The sequence below is a fragment of the Dipodomys spectabilis genome, unplaced genomic scaffold (assembly GCF_019054845.1).
Source record: "Dipodomys spectabilis isolate Male_0828 unplaced genomic scaffold, ASM1905484v1 ptg000015l, whole genome shotgun sequence".
Lineage (NCBI taxonomy): Eukaryota > Metazoa > Chordata > Mammalia > Rodentia > Heteromyidae > Dipodomys > Dipodomys spectabilis.
In genome coordinates, this window is record NW_024870692.1 from 11108436 (window position 1) to 11124349 (window position 15914).

Sequence of the window (15914 nt, forward strand, 5' to 3'; positions counted from 1 at the left end):
CTTAAAATGTACTGAGCCAGCTGGGTGCCTGTGGCTCATGCCTATAATCCTAGCTACTCATGAGGCTGCCTGGCAAAACAACACAATTTTGAAACTCAATAATAACAATAGGATAATGAGTGTATTTCTTATCAAGCATTGTAGCCTCCTCTTTTGTTTACCCATCACATCCCTTCCCAGCCTCCCCCAGCACCCCACCTAATCCTCCCCCCCCCCCCCACCAAAGTTGTAAAGTTTGTTTTCGACATGACAACTTATACAGTTGTTGCAACGGGTCCACCTGTATCCTTATTTAAACGGCTTGTTTTAAAGAAATAATCTTATAAATGCATTAGAAACAAATGCATGAAAGAAAAAAATTTAAATACATATCTTAGGGTTCATTTTCCTAACATCACCTTATCTGACCTTTTCTGCTTGACTCATACATATACTAGATATTGCAAATAAGGGAAACCATGGGACCTGTTTCTTTGGGCTTGGCTTACTTCACTTAATATAATTTTTTGTAACCCCTCTGTACAGTACTTTCACAATAAAAAATATTTTAAAAAAAGACTTAAAGAGAAACTTCTCTGAAGAGGAAAGAAGGATGGCCAATAAACACATGAAGAAATGTTCAACCTCCCTAGCCATAAAAGAAATGCAAATCAAAACAACATTGAGATACCACCTCACCCCAGTTAGAATGGCTATAATCAAGAACTATAATAACAACAGATGCTGGAGGGGATGTGGACAGAAGGGAACCCTACTGCATTGTTGGTGGGAATGTAAACTTGTTCAACCACTTTGGAAAGTAGTATGGAGGTTCCTCAAAAGACTTCACATAGAGCTCCCCTATGACCCAGCAATCCCACTTTTGGGCATTTACCCAAATGATCACAAACAAGACCACACTAAAGCTACCAGCACAACTATGTTTATTGCAGCCTTATTTACCATAGCTAAGATATGGAAGCAACCCAGATGCCCCTCAGTAGTTGAATGGATCAAGAAAATGTGGTATATATACACAATGGAATTCTATGCCTCCATCAGAAAGAATGATATTTCCCCATTTGTTAGGAAATGGAAAGACTTGGAAAAAAATTATATTAAGTGAAGTAAGCCAAGCCCGAAGAAACATAGGTCCCATGGTTTCCCTTATTTGCAATATCTAGTATATGTATGAGTCAAGCAGAAAAGGTCAGATAAGGTGATGTTAGGAAAATGAACCCTAAGATATGTATTCAAATTTTTTTTCTTTCATGTATTTGTTTCTAACGCATTTATTTTTTCTTAATTTATCTTATTTTATTTGTGAACATACTGTACAGAGGGGTTACAATTACATGGGCAGGATAATGCATACATTTCTTACCAAGCATTGCAGCCTCCTCCTTTGTTTACCCTTCACATCCCTTCCCAGCCTCCCCCCTCCCCCCCCAGTCCCAATCCTTCCCACCCCCCCCAGCCCCACCCCCTCCCCGCACCAACGTTGTAAAGCTGGTTTTGGACATGACAACTTGCACTTCTCATTGTTGCAACGGGTCCACCTGTATCCTTAAAGGACTTGTTTTTCCCCTTCCCCTCCACAAATTATACCGACATCAAATACAATGAAAGCAGGGGTTATACTGTGGGGGAGGGACCAGTATAACCCCTGCTTTCATTGTATTTGATGTCGGTATAACTTGTGGAGGAGATGGGGAAAAACAAGTCGTTTAAATAAGGATACAGGTGGACCCGTTGCAACAATGAGAAGTACAAGTTGTCATGTTGAAAACAAACTTTACAACTTTGGTGGGGGGGCAGGGGGAGGCTGGGAAGGGATGGAAAGGGTAAACAAAGGAGGAGGCTACAATGCTTGATAAGGAATGTACTCATTATCTTGCCCATCTAATTGTAACCCCTCTGTACAGTATTTTCACAATAAAAACTATATTAAAAAATAATAATAACAATAGGAAATTTAAGCACATTCAGAACTTCTGCTTTGGGTGAGAGAGAGAGAGATTCATTTTTAAATTCTTTTTTTTTAATTTTTTTAATTTAATTTAATTTTTTTGTGCACATACTGTACAGAGGGGTTACAATTACATAGGCAGGCTAATGCGTATATCTCTTTTAAATACATTCTACGAATATTTAAGGGAACCTCTTCATAGTACCAATGATGCTCATGGCCAAAGCCCATCACAAATTAAAGTGGTGGAGAAAGTCCACAATGATTCCAAATGATGCCTCCCCCAGACCACCACGCTGGGCTTGAGCTATCTCCAGAGCCTCTGACACTGCGGAGGCCAGCCTCGGGAGGCCTTGCTCCTGACCCAGAGAAGAAGTGAGGGGCCAGCTTCATCCCTTTAAGAAACAGCCATTTCTTTTTCCTTTTTCCAAACAGATTACCAGATTCTGGTTTTCTTCTTCTTCTTCTCATACTCCAGTCACTAACCCTTCTTTGTCGAGCACTGTCTAACATCGTTAAGGACAGAACTGCCTAATGGGCTGCAACTTAACCTTGGCCTTCAACCTCTCAGAGCTCCTCATCTTGTTTTCTGTATTCACCTGGATTTACATCAAATGTATGTGGGAGAGGCGACATAGTTATCTTTAACATCAAACCATAATATTTGTAAGAAAGAAAATTAGCCAAGTACTAGTGGATCTACCTATATATCCCAGTTACTTGGGAGATTAAGAATGGACGCATCAGGGTTCTAGGCCAGAAAAATCTGAAACATTCCATCTCCCAGCGATGATAGGAAGCCTAAAATAGGCAGATTGTGGTCCGGGTGTATGCCCAGGAAGGAAGCAAAGCCCTATCTCAAAGCACATTTGCCTTTACATACAACACACAGACACACACGGACACACGGACACACACAGACACAGACACACACAGACACACACACACACACACACATACACACACACACCGAGGCTGGAAGCCTGGTTTAGCAGTAGAACATCTACCTACCAAAAATGGACTGTCCAAGCTGTTTCATTGTATTTGTCTTTTTGTTTTGTTTTGTTTTTTCTTTCTTGCTCAACAGTGGGATCCTTCTGTGCCTGCACAAGTTCTAACAATAACACTTACTGGTGTTTACGTACAGTAAATGAGACACATAATTTTCTTTTCTGCGAGTTTGCTACTGGCTTTTTGGAATATTTTGATATGAACACAGATCCTTACCAGGTAAAACTACAAGATAATATACTTTCACTTTATGGATATTGTTGGTGCTCGGATAACCAGAACAGGAACTTATATCTGGTGCCCTGCCTTCTTTGTTCACAGCTCACCAATACAGTGCACACAGTAGAACGTGGCATTTTGAATCAGCTACACATACAGTTGATGGAACTCAGAAGCTGCCAAGGGTATAAGCAGTGTAACCCACGACCTAAAGGCCTTGAAGTTGGTAAGGAAAAAAAAATTATATATGTATATATACACACACACACACACACACACACACACACATATATATATATATATATATATATATATATATATCTTGGAAAATTCTTTGTGTTACTAAGTTTTCTGCCTTTGAAACTTGTATATGTGCAGAAACATACTGTTCAGGGGTAGTCATAGGGGAAACTTTCCAGGCAATTTAAAGCATAATTTGATCTCTCTCTAAGTTTAATTCAGAGTATATAGCAATGAAAAACTCCAACTACCAAAAGATTGGGTTAAGTGTTTCCTTCCAATCTCTCCCAGAGGACTATTCTAATAGTAAATTCTGTAGTAACTGTTGGAAGTTGAGCTGTAAGCGTTGGAGATTTCCTTGCTATCGCTGTCAACAATCATAAGATATATTCTAACAAAACCAGAAGGTCCTCTTTTTTTGTTCTGTTTTGTTTTTAGGGGAACTTGGTAGAAATACACAGTGGCCCTGTTTCTGCTTGTCAGTTTGGAGCTCCTCCAGTTGGATCCCTGCCCATGTCATAGTGAATTTGATTACTTTTTCCAATAGTTCCCATCTGAAAATAGAGATACTTGAGAAGTTCACTAACTTGGGACCTGAGATGGAATTCGCCAGAGGTTCCCTCTCCAGTCTGCAGTGTGTAACTGACTTTTCCTTTGGCTCATGGAGACATAGCTCATTCAGTGTTGCCCCAACTCTTTCCTCACTTGTTCTATTATAACTCTAGAAATTTAAGTATCAGCTTCCCATAGGAGAAAAGAAAAGAACTGAAGCTAGCAAGGGCATTGGTATGTACACAGCATGTCAACCCCCAGTGGGTAAAAAGCAAGCTGGACTTACAGACATTAGGAACCACTTTGTAGGAGCTCAGTTTATTTTTTATTTTTAAATACATTTATTTATATGTATTTATTTATTTTTGTACTGGTCCTGGGGCTTGAACTCGGAGCCTAGGTGCTGTCCCTGAGCCTTTTTGCTCAAAGCTAATGCTCAACCATGTGAACCACAGCTTCAAACTTCCAGCTTTTTTGGTAGTTAGTTAAAGATAAGAGTCTCATAGGCTTTCCTGCCTGGGCTAGCTTTGAACCGTAGAAATGCTGCTTTTGCAGTAGAATCAACAATCACTTCACCTTCCACCCCAGACTCTTATCTTTAAATCTCACCCTCCTGAGTAAGATTGTAGGTTTGAGTCACCAGCACCCAGCACTTTTTAAAAAAATTATTATTATTCCTTATTACTTATAAGTAACATATAATATATAAGTTGTACAAAGGGATTCTGTTTGTACAAAGGGATCTCGGTTTGTGAGCACAATGCAGCTTGATTAATGTCAACCCTTTTGACCATTCTCCCCCATCTCTCTCAACCCCACTCATTCCCCTCAATTTACCTGGTCAGGAGCCCACTTTAATAAGCCAATTTTAATCTTTATCTGAGGGTCCCATATTTAACCAGTATCCCCAGCAACAGAAGTGACAAATTTTTGCCTCCTGTGACTTGTGGGGGAAAAAGAGTTTCTCCTCCTGAAATGATCAACATCCTTGCTTGTCATTCTACCACTGTAGAGAACTAAAGGCCTTTGAGCTATGGGTATCCTATAAGAAAGTAGAAATTCAATGAGAGAGGCCACACTTCAGTTATCAATCAACACTTCTTAGTTGAGTGGAAATTTATTGCAAAACCATGAGAGGACCAAACTTGAGAAACAGGTCACTAACTCCACTCAACTCAAGCATTTTCAGATTTCCTGCCTATCTATTGAACTTTTCCTAAAATATTACAAAAGGAAGAGAAGGGAAGGGAGGAAGGAAGGGAGGAAGGAAGGAAGGAAGGAAGAGAGGGAGGGAGGGAGGGAGGGAGGAAAAAAGGAAGGAAGGGAGGGATGGAGGGAGGGAGGGAGGGAGGAGAAAGAAAAGCAGCCCACAAAGGCCTGAAAACTAAGCTACCTATTAGATGCTCTAGAAATATTACACCCAGTTATCTCTTCCTCAAACAACATGGCATTCATAACTGCTTTGTAAAGACATAAGAGCTTTGCTGCATGAAATCCAATAGAGTCCTTAATGATGAAATTCCCACTCTCCCCAGGTCTGTTATACTCTAAATGGTCCAGTCTCCTCTCTAGACTATTCTTAAGGACAATGATAACTGGCCTGTTTTTTGAGTAATTGTTTTTCTAAAAATGACCAACATTTAACTTTTATTGAGACTTCTGGAAGTTCCTTCCTCACCACTTTTAATTGAACTCTGCTCTTTTCCAACTATTTTTCCCCCACGGGAATTCTTCCTTTTTTTTTTTTAACTTTAAACTTTTTTATTTATAGCTCTTAGTCCTTATTTTAAACCTCTCTCATAGAACATCTCTGTGGCATTTCAACACTGTCTATGTTTAACCCAATGTGTTTCTTTCTAGGGTGTAGAGGTTGTGCATGGAAACTACCTAGTGAATGGTTTTGTGAGTTCTAAAGCTAACATAATTACTCTTGTATTTTCCTATATCAGGAAATAAAGATGGAGGAAGCTATGACCTACACAGGTATTCAGACTTTTTTATTCTTGGCAGTGTATTTCTAAATAATTGCATGATCCTGTCATTTCAACTACATACATGTTTCTTACCATGTGGCTGGTTCTCATCGCAGCTCGGGGTGCATGTTTGTCCTAACCACATTCCATCATGTTTTGGCATTGGTGACAGACTTGTCATTTTGCTTTTAAATCAGTTCCCCATTCCCAAAAGAGGTCTCTTATACTTACTGCCATGCTTATTTTGCTTGTTGGATGATGCTTTTAAAAGCCTGGAATGATGTGGAAGGGGAAATGCCTTTGGAAGTACTCTGGGAGAGGTGGGTGGGAGGTTTGTTTTGCTTTAGGACTTGCACGTGGATTTGGTGGGAAGCCTTTATAAAAAATGAGTTAGAGATATTTTTATTAAATATTCCATTGGTGCATAAAAAGGACTGTTGAGAAATTCAGGAATGTTCCAAAGCTCACATTGGAGAAAGCAGAACTCCCTTATTAATAATTTTCATTAACTTCGGTGACAAGAAGCACTGGCTATAAGGATTCAGAAGACTCTGAAAGGGGTAGTAAATAAGGTGAATGGTAAGAGTGTCTTGAGTCAAGATGCTTAAATCAGAGGGCCAGGGGCATGACTCAAGTGGTAGAGCACCTCCCTAGAAAGCACAAGGTGCTGGATTCAAACTTAAGTACCATCCAAGAGAGAGAGAAAGAGAGAGAAATGAAGAAAGAAGGAAAAGAAAGAAAGAAGGAAGGAAAGAAAGAAAGAAAGAAAGAAGGAAGGAAGGAAAAAAAGAAAGGAAAGAAAGAAAGAAAGAAAAAGGAAGGAAGGAAGGAAGGAAAGAAGAAAGGAAGGAAGGAAGGAAGGAAAGAAAGAGGGAGAGAGAGAAAGAAAGTGGATGAATGCTCCGAAAGGTATCAACATAATACTTAGTAATGGCTAAAACACAAACATTTCATGAACTACCCTGCATGCGAACATCTTATCCCTTTTTAATCTGCATTCTCCTTCTAACTCACTGTGTGTGGGAGTAAGTACCTGGTATGGTAGCAGTAGGTCACTCCGGAATGTCAGCCATTGCTATTTTCTCCCTTGAATACTGAATTTGGGAGGCTCTGTGAGAAGCGTGCTTGCTGGGGGAGATTGGGGCACAGATGTCTGCTCCTCACTGATGGATGTGCCTAAAAGAGAAATGTCCATCAAAGAAACATGGACTCCACTAGTTACATCCATATCAATATTGTCTCTAGAAAACAAAGAAAATGGCCACTCTAGAGCCCGTTCACCCTGGCACCTCCCCCAGCGGCCTCCTGAGCAAGGGTCTCAGGTGCTTCTTCTAGACCCAGCTCACTCTTCCACCAAGAGGCTAAGAGGCGATAGGATGAGTGATGGGAAAGACAGAAAGAAAACCCAGGAAGCTGGACTTCTGAGGATGTCTAGAATCATTTATATATCTCTTCTATTGCCCTCCTCCCTCATCTTCTTTCCTTTCCTCCATTGGCCCCACAATGACCCCCATATCACCCCCAGAACACTTAAATAAGGCAGAACAGAAGAAGAACCCATTCTTCAGGGTATGGACTGACAAGCAATAGCCCACACACCAGGACGATTTCTTGCATCTCAAGGATTACATTAAGACATTTCTGAAGTGTGATATAAATGGAAATAATACTATTGGCTTTGCAGTGATTTGGTGATGCACTAAAGGATTTTCAGTCTAACAGCCTTTTACTTCAGTCATGAATGAGGTAAGAGGATATTCATGGGTTAAGACATAGGCCTGGCCAGAGCCCTGAGTCACAGTTATTTTCCATGGCACCATGATGTCATCCCTGAACAACTTTTTAATGAAGGGTGTTTAACTGTACTTGGATATGATTAAGTGACAAGCATCTAGGTTGCTCCCCATCCCTGCTGCCTGCCACATCACTCAACAGTCCCAATAATGTATTGATCCTGAGGTTATTCTGACACAGCCTTGGCAACGCTAGCTGTGGAAATGTGCAGAGGTGACATGTTCCCTGCTGTCCTTCTTGTCCCCTTCCAAGCTACTTACCAAATGGCAAGGCAGAGGATAATGTAGCACTCAATGCCGCTGGCATTATCCACACCACCATCTCGTATAGTGCATCAGCAAGTGGCTTAGACATGTCCCCATTGTAGACAGGGATCCTCACACGGGGTTACTAAGGACATTTGCCTGTCACATCCAGAGACATACTGGACCTCCAAGTGCAGTGTTCAATGCAGTCTCACCTGCTCCTGGGCTTTGCTGGGTTGGAGGGGAGCACTGTCAATGTGGCAGAGATTGCTAATGGATGAGGGAGGGCACAGTGCAAAGGCCCTCGTGTGCACGAAAGAACATTTAGAAGCCTTCCTTCTTTGATTTCGTTAGGCTTAAGAAAACTAATCGGTGTGTTTGTTTGTTAACTCTGAAGTTTGATGAGAAAAGCTTTTGAGAGGACTCTTAACAAGCCAACCTGAATAATCTGAAACTGGAAAATTCAACAGAGTGTTTTAGAAAGGTTCTTATTTACAACCTAAACTAAACAAATGTTTATAAACAGCCTTCTCTCCATGGATTGTCAAAAATGAATCTTGAGAGATTTATTTAGAGGGTTTTCAAAAAGCAAAACAGTTCGGTGTGTGTGTGTGTGTGTGTGTGTGTGTGTGTGTGTGTGTGTGTGTGTGTGTGTGTGTGTGTGTGTGTGTGTGTGTGTGTGTGTGTTGTTCAAGACTAATGCTCTACCACTTGAGCCACAACTCCACTTATAGCTTCTTGCTGGTTATTTGGAAATAAGGGTCCTGGGCTTTCCTGCCTGTGCTGACTTTGAACTGCCATCCTCACAACTCTGTTTCCTAAGTAGCTAAGATTATAGGCATGAGTCATTAGGTGCCATTTTTTTTGTTTTGCTTTATTGTTTTGTTTTTGTTGTTGTTGTTATTTGGTTTGGTAGTTTGTTATTTTGTTTGTTTGTTGTTTATTATTTTGGTTTGGGTTTTTGTTGGTTTTGGTGCTGTAAATTCCATGAGTCAGGAACTGCTGAGACTTGACCTACATAGTCTTTTTCAGCTAAGACCAGCTGAAAGGGCCCAGCCCAGGCACACAAGACTCCAGAAATCATTTGGCTGGGGGTGAAAGGAGCATCTAACTGTGATACAAAACAGAAAAGGATCAACAGGTCTAGGGGATGCTTGTTCTTCCTACTGAGCATGAAAGCCACTGCTGCCATCACCCTTTCATATCCACCCAGATCAGCTGGGCGGAGGGCCCATGGCTGTGAGGAGCAGACAGTTCTTGCAGCCTTGATCTAGCAAGTGCTGTCTGATCCTTCCTGCCAACTCCTCTACCTGGCAGGCAAGAGGAGCTCTGAACTCCACCCTCAGCAACCAAACTCTGTCCACTTTGTGCTAGCTAATTTTCAATCAGTGAGCACTGAAGATGGACATGATGGTACGGCTATATGGCCCTGAGGTTATCTGCATGGGTGTTGGTGCCAGACTGCCTTGGGTTCAAATCCCAGCCTCACTGGTGCACATATTTGGCATGCAAGGGTCTGTAACAAGCCCTAGGCAGTGGAGGATATAAGTAGTAAAGTCAAAAATGAGATACTAGCACTTACATGAATGAAGCAGTGTGTAAAAGGAAACAGTAAGAGACATCAGTCCAAAGGCTGTTAGTATATCTTGTATGTTTCGTTGGGAGGAACTAAAACTCAGCTCCAACTCCAGCTGTCTTCTTAAGGGTCTCTTAGTGATTTCACATCCTTTCTGCTTCTAGGGCCAGTGACTATTACCAGTAACTTGAAATAATTACATTTATTCTAAAGATTTGATTTTCAGAACAAACATACACACCTTTGCTTTCTAACTAAAGAAATTCAGCATAGCCCAACAGCTGAGGATTGGCAAAAACCAGAATTTACATACTAATGTATTAATTTTTTTAAACTTTCTATTTTGACATAACTGTGTTTACATAAAAAGTTGTGGGAATAGTTTTAAGATTAATTTGCTTGGCACTATTGTGTTCTGGTTTCTTCACTTAATGGTTTTCTTCCCTACTGGCTTTATTGGGGTTTGGATTTTTTGTTACTGTTTTTGATGATGTTTTCTCTCTCCCTCTCTCTCTCTCTCTCTCTCTCTCTCTCTCTCTCTCTCTCTCTCTCTCTCTCTCCCCCTCCCTCTCTCCCTCTCTCACTCTCTCTCCCTACACACACATCTGCACACTATATTTTTAAATTTAACTTTATATTTTATTATCCTTAAACAGTTACATATAGAAATTTCTATTAAAAATATCGTTTGTGGGCTGGGAAGGTGGCTCAGTGGTGAAGCACTTGCCTTGCATGCTTGAGGCCCTGGGTTCGATTCCTCAGCACCACATAAGCAAAAAGAAAAAAAGCCAGAAGTGGCGCTGTGGATCAAGAGGTAGAGCGCTAGCCTTGAGCTGAAGAGCTGAGGGACAGTGCCCAGACCCAGAGTTCAGGCCCCACGACCAGACTCCCCCCCCAAAAAATGTCCAGTTTGGTAGTACAATGCATCTTGACAATGTCATTCCAATCATCATTCTCTCCCACCCTTCCCAACCCTACCTAGTTAAATTTTTGCATATATACGTTGAATATTATGATTGCCTTACTTCATAAAAAGAGTTTGACATTCTGTTTGACTTTGTTCTCCAAACAGTCACAACATTAGGATTCTGAAGCTATCTCAGAACTCTCCTCTGAGACCCATGGGGCCCTGGGTTGTCTTTGTTGAATGGGGGGTTTTGTTTTGTGTTTAAATTGTTTTTAGTAACTTTTCTTTTTCTTCTATGAACTTGTTCTGATTAGGTTTTCCATCTCTATTGGCTCCATTTTAATAAGCTGTTTTCCTGAGAAGTTATCTGAGCAGTCGCAGCCCCAATCCTGGGATCACTGTGTAGAGGAGTAAAAGAGGAAGTTGAGATGACCTAAAAAAGAATTATGTAGCCATACAGCCTCCTGCCTGCACTGACCCTGCAGCCTTCCCGGAAGCCATCTGTAGCCTTTGTCTGTGCTGCTGGCAGACAGTTGTCTGCATGATGTAGCTGCAAGGATGTGAGAGGCCCAGGTCTAGGAATGCCCCTCCTCCATTCCTGTAGCTCCCACCCCGTCCACTCACTCCATACACCGAAGTGTCCACCACAAGGGAAAACTCCAAAAGGGCCCCTTGGTGGTTCCAATGTTCCAGTAGGCGTTCCAGTTTATTTCTAGTCCATTGGGTCTGACCTGGATTAACTGTCTCCTATTGTTTCTGCGTATTTTACCTTGAATCTTCTACCATTTCTTATAAAGATTTCTTATAAAGATTGCTCAGTTTTGCTTTGGAACTTAGTAGAAACTTTGTTTTCCTCCAATAAGTTGTCCTAATACTTGCAGTTCTTTAAATGTCATTTGCCCCTGTTTTCTTATTTAACCAGATGCTTTCTTACTGTTCTATATGTACTGGCCTTCCTTGACTCCCAAAGAAACATTCAATGAGCTTATCCTCATTCATCTCTCCATTTCTTCCATTTTCAGGTGCCCTGTTTCTTCTTTGTCCTATATAATGCCAATGTGTTTTTTTTTTTTGGGGGGGGGGGGTCCGGTCGTGGGCCTGAACTCTGGGTGTGGGCGCTGTCCCTCAGCTCTTCAGCTCAAGGCTAGTGCTCTACCACTTGAGCCACAGCACCACTTCCGGCTTTTTTCTTTTTGCTTATGTGGTGCTGAGGAATCAAACCCAGGGCCTCAGGCAGCAAGGCAAGTGCTCTACCACTGAGCCACCTTCCCAGCGCAATGCCAATGTTTTTTAGCCCTTCTTCTGCATCTGTTTTACTTGAATGTTTCTAGAAAAGTGCTCAAAAAGAGCTAATGTGCACAGTAGTTCCTGAATTTTTTGTTTGTTTTTCTTTGTCATGAGGCTTGAACTCGGGGTCTAGGGTACTCTCTCTGTCTCTCCCTCTCTCTCTGTCTCTCCCACTCTCTCTCTCTCTCTCTGTCTCTCTCTCTCTGTCTCTCTCTCTCTGTCTCTTTCTCTCCCCCTCTCCCCTCTCCCCACCCTTTTTCTGCTCAAGACTAGCGCTCTACCACTTTGAGCCACAGCTCCACTTCTGGTTTTCTAGTGGTTAATTGGAGCTAAGAATCTCACGAACTTTCTTACCTGGGCTAGCTTCAAATTGTGATCTTCAGTTCTTAGCCTCCTGGGTAGCTAGGATTACAGGCATATACCACTAATGCCTAGCAGTTTGTGCATTCTTTATTTATTACCAATCCTGGGACTTGAACTCAGGGCCTGGGCACTGTCCCTGAGCTTCTTTTGCTCAAGGCTAGCACTCCATCACTTGAGCCACAGTGCCACTTCTGGCTTTTTCTGTTGATGTGGTACTAAGGAATCGAATGCAGGGCTTCATGCTAGGCAAACACTCTACCACTAAGCCACATTCCCAGCCCAGTTAGTGCATTCTTGTAGGAATCTTTAAACTTCCTTGATACTTGACAAAGGATCTGGCTGGGTATGAGATTCTGCATACTTTCATTTCTCTCCTAGGACACTTTCACATCCTCAGATTAACTTGCTTAGCACTGGTGTATTGTGGCTTTCTTCACTTGATGGTTTATTTTAGCAGGGATATTGTCATAAGATAATAGGTTGTTGTTGTTTTAATTCCTGTTTTGTATTTTCTTTTCTACTGTTTTGTATAGAGTTAGGCTTTTATTTGCAGGGTTTAGACTATTCATTCACACAATTCCCAGTTCTTTTTTTGTCAGTGTCACCCAGTATACTCATGATTTCAGGGTGGGGGTAGATAGGTCATAGGACCTCCAGTCTCTTGTTTCTCTTGTTTTCCCCTTTGCAGGACCTGAGATCTCCCCACTTGGGCTCCTTTCTTTTACCAACCAGTCTCCAAAGGTTATCTCTCCTTTCCTTGGTGGTCTTTGCTCCCTGAAGCGATGCCCTTCGAAGACTTCCACCCCGAATCGCGTGTGTGTCTTACCAAAACCCTGGACAGTGTTTCCCACATGGTGCTGAGGCTTCTCCCCAGTGATAGCTTCACGTGAGCCTCATTTGCGCTCTCGCTTCTCACTTCCAACTGGATTCTCACTCCTCATCTCTCTCTGACTACTCTCTCCCCAGGGTTTATGGCCAGAATGTGACCTGCAACTCTGCTGGGATTTGGTATTCACATTTTTTTATTTGCAGGTGGTCTGAGGATTTTAGAATATTTTCTCTTCTAGTTGCACGGAAGCTGTGAGTTTTGTGTGGTTTTACTAGTTTTTCTTGCTGCTCTGTCTTGCTTTGTAAGTAGTTCATCACACTGATCAAAGTTAGTGATGGGCCTTTCTAAATGCTACTTGGGCACACTGAGAAAGGTTGGTTTGTTTTGTTTCGTTTCGTCCCAGGGCTATAGTCCTCTTGATGATGTATGCAGATATGAGAAGGGGAAAGCTGCTATCTTCTTTGTGAAAAAATTCAGATGGAGATTTATTAAAAAAGACATAGATTTATCTATAGTATAGAACTTCTAGGCCAAAAAAAACCCTCAAGGAAACAGATCAAATTTGAATTGAAGATGCACTTGATTACACATCTGAGTACCAGAGACTATAAAATAAAGATACTGTACTACATATTGCCTATTACATTAAAATGCTTTGAAATCCATCAGCCACCCAGCCACCCTGTAAATAACAATGGATTTGCCATACACCTATTCCTACATTTGACAAAAGAAGGACCAAGATTCAAACAGACTCATGCCCATACTCTTCTGGTTAGAGTAACAGGAATAAACCCTGAGTCCCAGGACAGGTATGGCAGGTAGGAGAGATCCACACCACCTCTAGCTGATGCACATGCACACGGGTTTTCACTTGCCTCAACTTTCTTCCTATTCCTGCTGTCACTAAGTCACCTATGAGTATGGCAACTCCTCGGTAAGAAATTTCTAGGGGCCACCTTGACAATAAAATTAACTTTAAAAGAAAAAAGAAATATCTAGGGGAAAATACTTTCTAGCGTTCTATTTCAAACTGGTTTGTTTAAAAAAAATAGCATAAGGTGCTTGTCCAGTTAAGTAGGAAAGGATTTTTGCACTGATGAAGCATCCTTCCTGTCTCCACAGAGGACAGCTCTGGGATGGATGGGAAGGTTAGCCTGCCTAACCTCCCTGCAGACACCAACTGGCAAGGTTTGGAGGAGTTATACAGCGTGAATGAAAGCATCTATGAGGACAGACACAACTATAGCCTTAGTCTGCTGGACTGGACTAATTACTTGAAGGATGTAGATAGAGTATTTGCACTGCTGAGCAGTCACTCTGAGCAAAATGAAACAAGCCAGACTCAACCTGCTCAAAGTGATGAGTTCTTGGTTGACTCTGCTGAGCTCTCAGTGCCAGGGGAGATGGCTTCGGCAGAGTCCGATGAAGACCCAAGTCTTATGGTTGGGGAAGTACCTCATTTGACCTTGCCAGCTGACCTTCAGCCTCTGTATTTGAACCAACCCACATTAAGTCCAGATAGTAAACTTGAATGGAATAATGACATTCCAGAAGTGAATCATTGGAATTCTGAACACTGGAGAAATGGTCAAACTGAAAAGTGGATGGAACAGGAAGAGGTCATCCATCCTGAAAGTGCTTTCAGCCGCCATGGCATGACAGAGCTTGCGCTTCCGCCCCACCCCGGGCTGCAGCCCATTCACAGGCATCAGGTAGCACTTCCCCAGGATGATGGGCCAGGAGAAGATGTTTTTGAAGATCAACTGTATCTTCCTGTGCATTCTGATGGAAACCTTCATCAGACGCTCAACACATCCAGCATACAGCAGCCTGTTCTTTCCAGCAGTGTGGAGAGGAAGCTGGCCAAGGTGAAGAATTACACAAAGGATATTGAACAGTATTTAAAAGGCAGTGCCTCCTCGCCTCTCTCCTCTGTTCCCTGACCCCAATCACAGTATTTTTTTGGTCAACTTTTTACTAGTAAATTAATAACAGCAATCCTATCTACCAACATTCCAAGCCACCCTGGGTGTATCTGTGTGGTTGAAATCATGTGAGCAAGTGATATTCCCACTGGGACTCATTGTGGCAATCCAGTATTTGCCCGGAGTAAAAAGAAAGGTTGGAGGGGGATATCATTTTGTCTCTTTTGTGTTGTTTCTTGGTACTAAAACAGTATTATCATTTGACTATCATAGGGCCATGCATATATAAAGGTTATCCAATCAAAATGGCTAGAATTGTGCCTTCTAAGTCCCTAAAACTTGACTCTCTCTTTCTCCCCCTGGTGAATCTGTCAATTCTCATTAACTGCCTGCACAATGGAGTTCTGATTCATTTTTTTACCACTGGAACTTTTTCCATGTCATCATTTTTGCTTCGATGATTGTTGCACTTTGAGATTGGAATGCCATGTCTGTTTGGGGGTAGTGGTACTATTGTATTTTTCAGGCCTATCAGCCACACTGTTGCCTCTCGGTATGAGAAAGTCAAACAAGCCCCAAGGAAGACACACAGTATGGATCACATATTGTTTAACGTATGCTTTTGCCAGGATACTATTGCATGTGTTTTACCTCGACTTGCTAAACTTGATTAGCAGAAAGGCATGGCTAATAATGTTGGCAGTAAAAATAAATAAGTAAGCAGGACAAAAATTGCCTGATCTCTCTGTGCTAGTTGTTCACCTTATGCTTAAAAATGGCTAATTTTTGGTTGTTTCCTTAACAGAAAGAGGAAAAAAACAACAACAAGAACTAAAGACATTTTAATGTTAGCTTTAATTTTCTTGCCTTGATTAATGAAGTTTGAGTGCTGAGGAAATATGGATAGTTTTGGATTTGTGTAAGACTTTTTTCAATGAATTCATGATTGCGCCACAATTTAAACACACCACAAGGGAAGTTAATTGTGCAACATTGAGTTATAGAGACTGTCACTAGTCCTGATTTTTTATGACGTTTAGTT

The 15914-nt window shown here is 41.6% G+C and overlaps 1 protein-coding gene across 2 annotated transcripts in view; it reads left to right on the plus strand.

Moving 5' to 3' along the window:
* Sulf1 (sulfatase 1) overlaps positions 1-15700 on the plus strand; it is an 85958-nt gene extending 70258 nt beyond the window's left edge. Inside the window, exons 17-20 of one of the 2 annotated variants that reach the window (XM_042666978.1) lie at positions 3036-3178; positions 3281-3404; positions 5920-5953; positions 14070-14186. In XM_042666978.1, the coding sequence (XP_042522912.1) occupies positions 3036-3178; positions 3281-3404; positions 5920-5953; positions 14070-14100 (332 nt within the window). In that variant the 3' untranslated portion in view covers positions 14101-14186. Of the gene's footprint in view, positions 1-3035; positions 3179-3280; positions 3405-5919; positions 5954-14069 lie in introns of both variants that reach the window. The other variant, XM_042666969.1, reaches the window with a different exon arrangement.
* Positions 15701-15914: the final 214 nt, after the last annotated feature.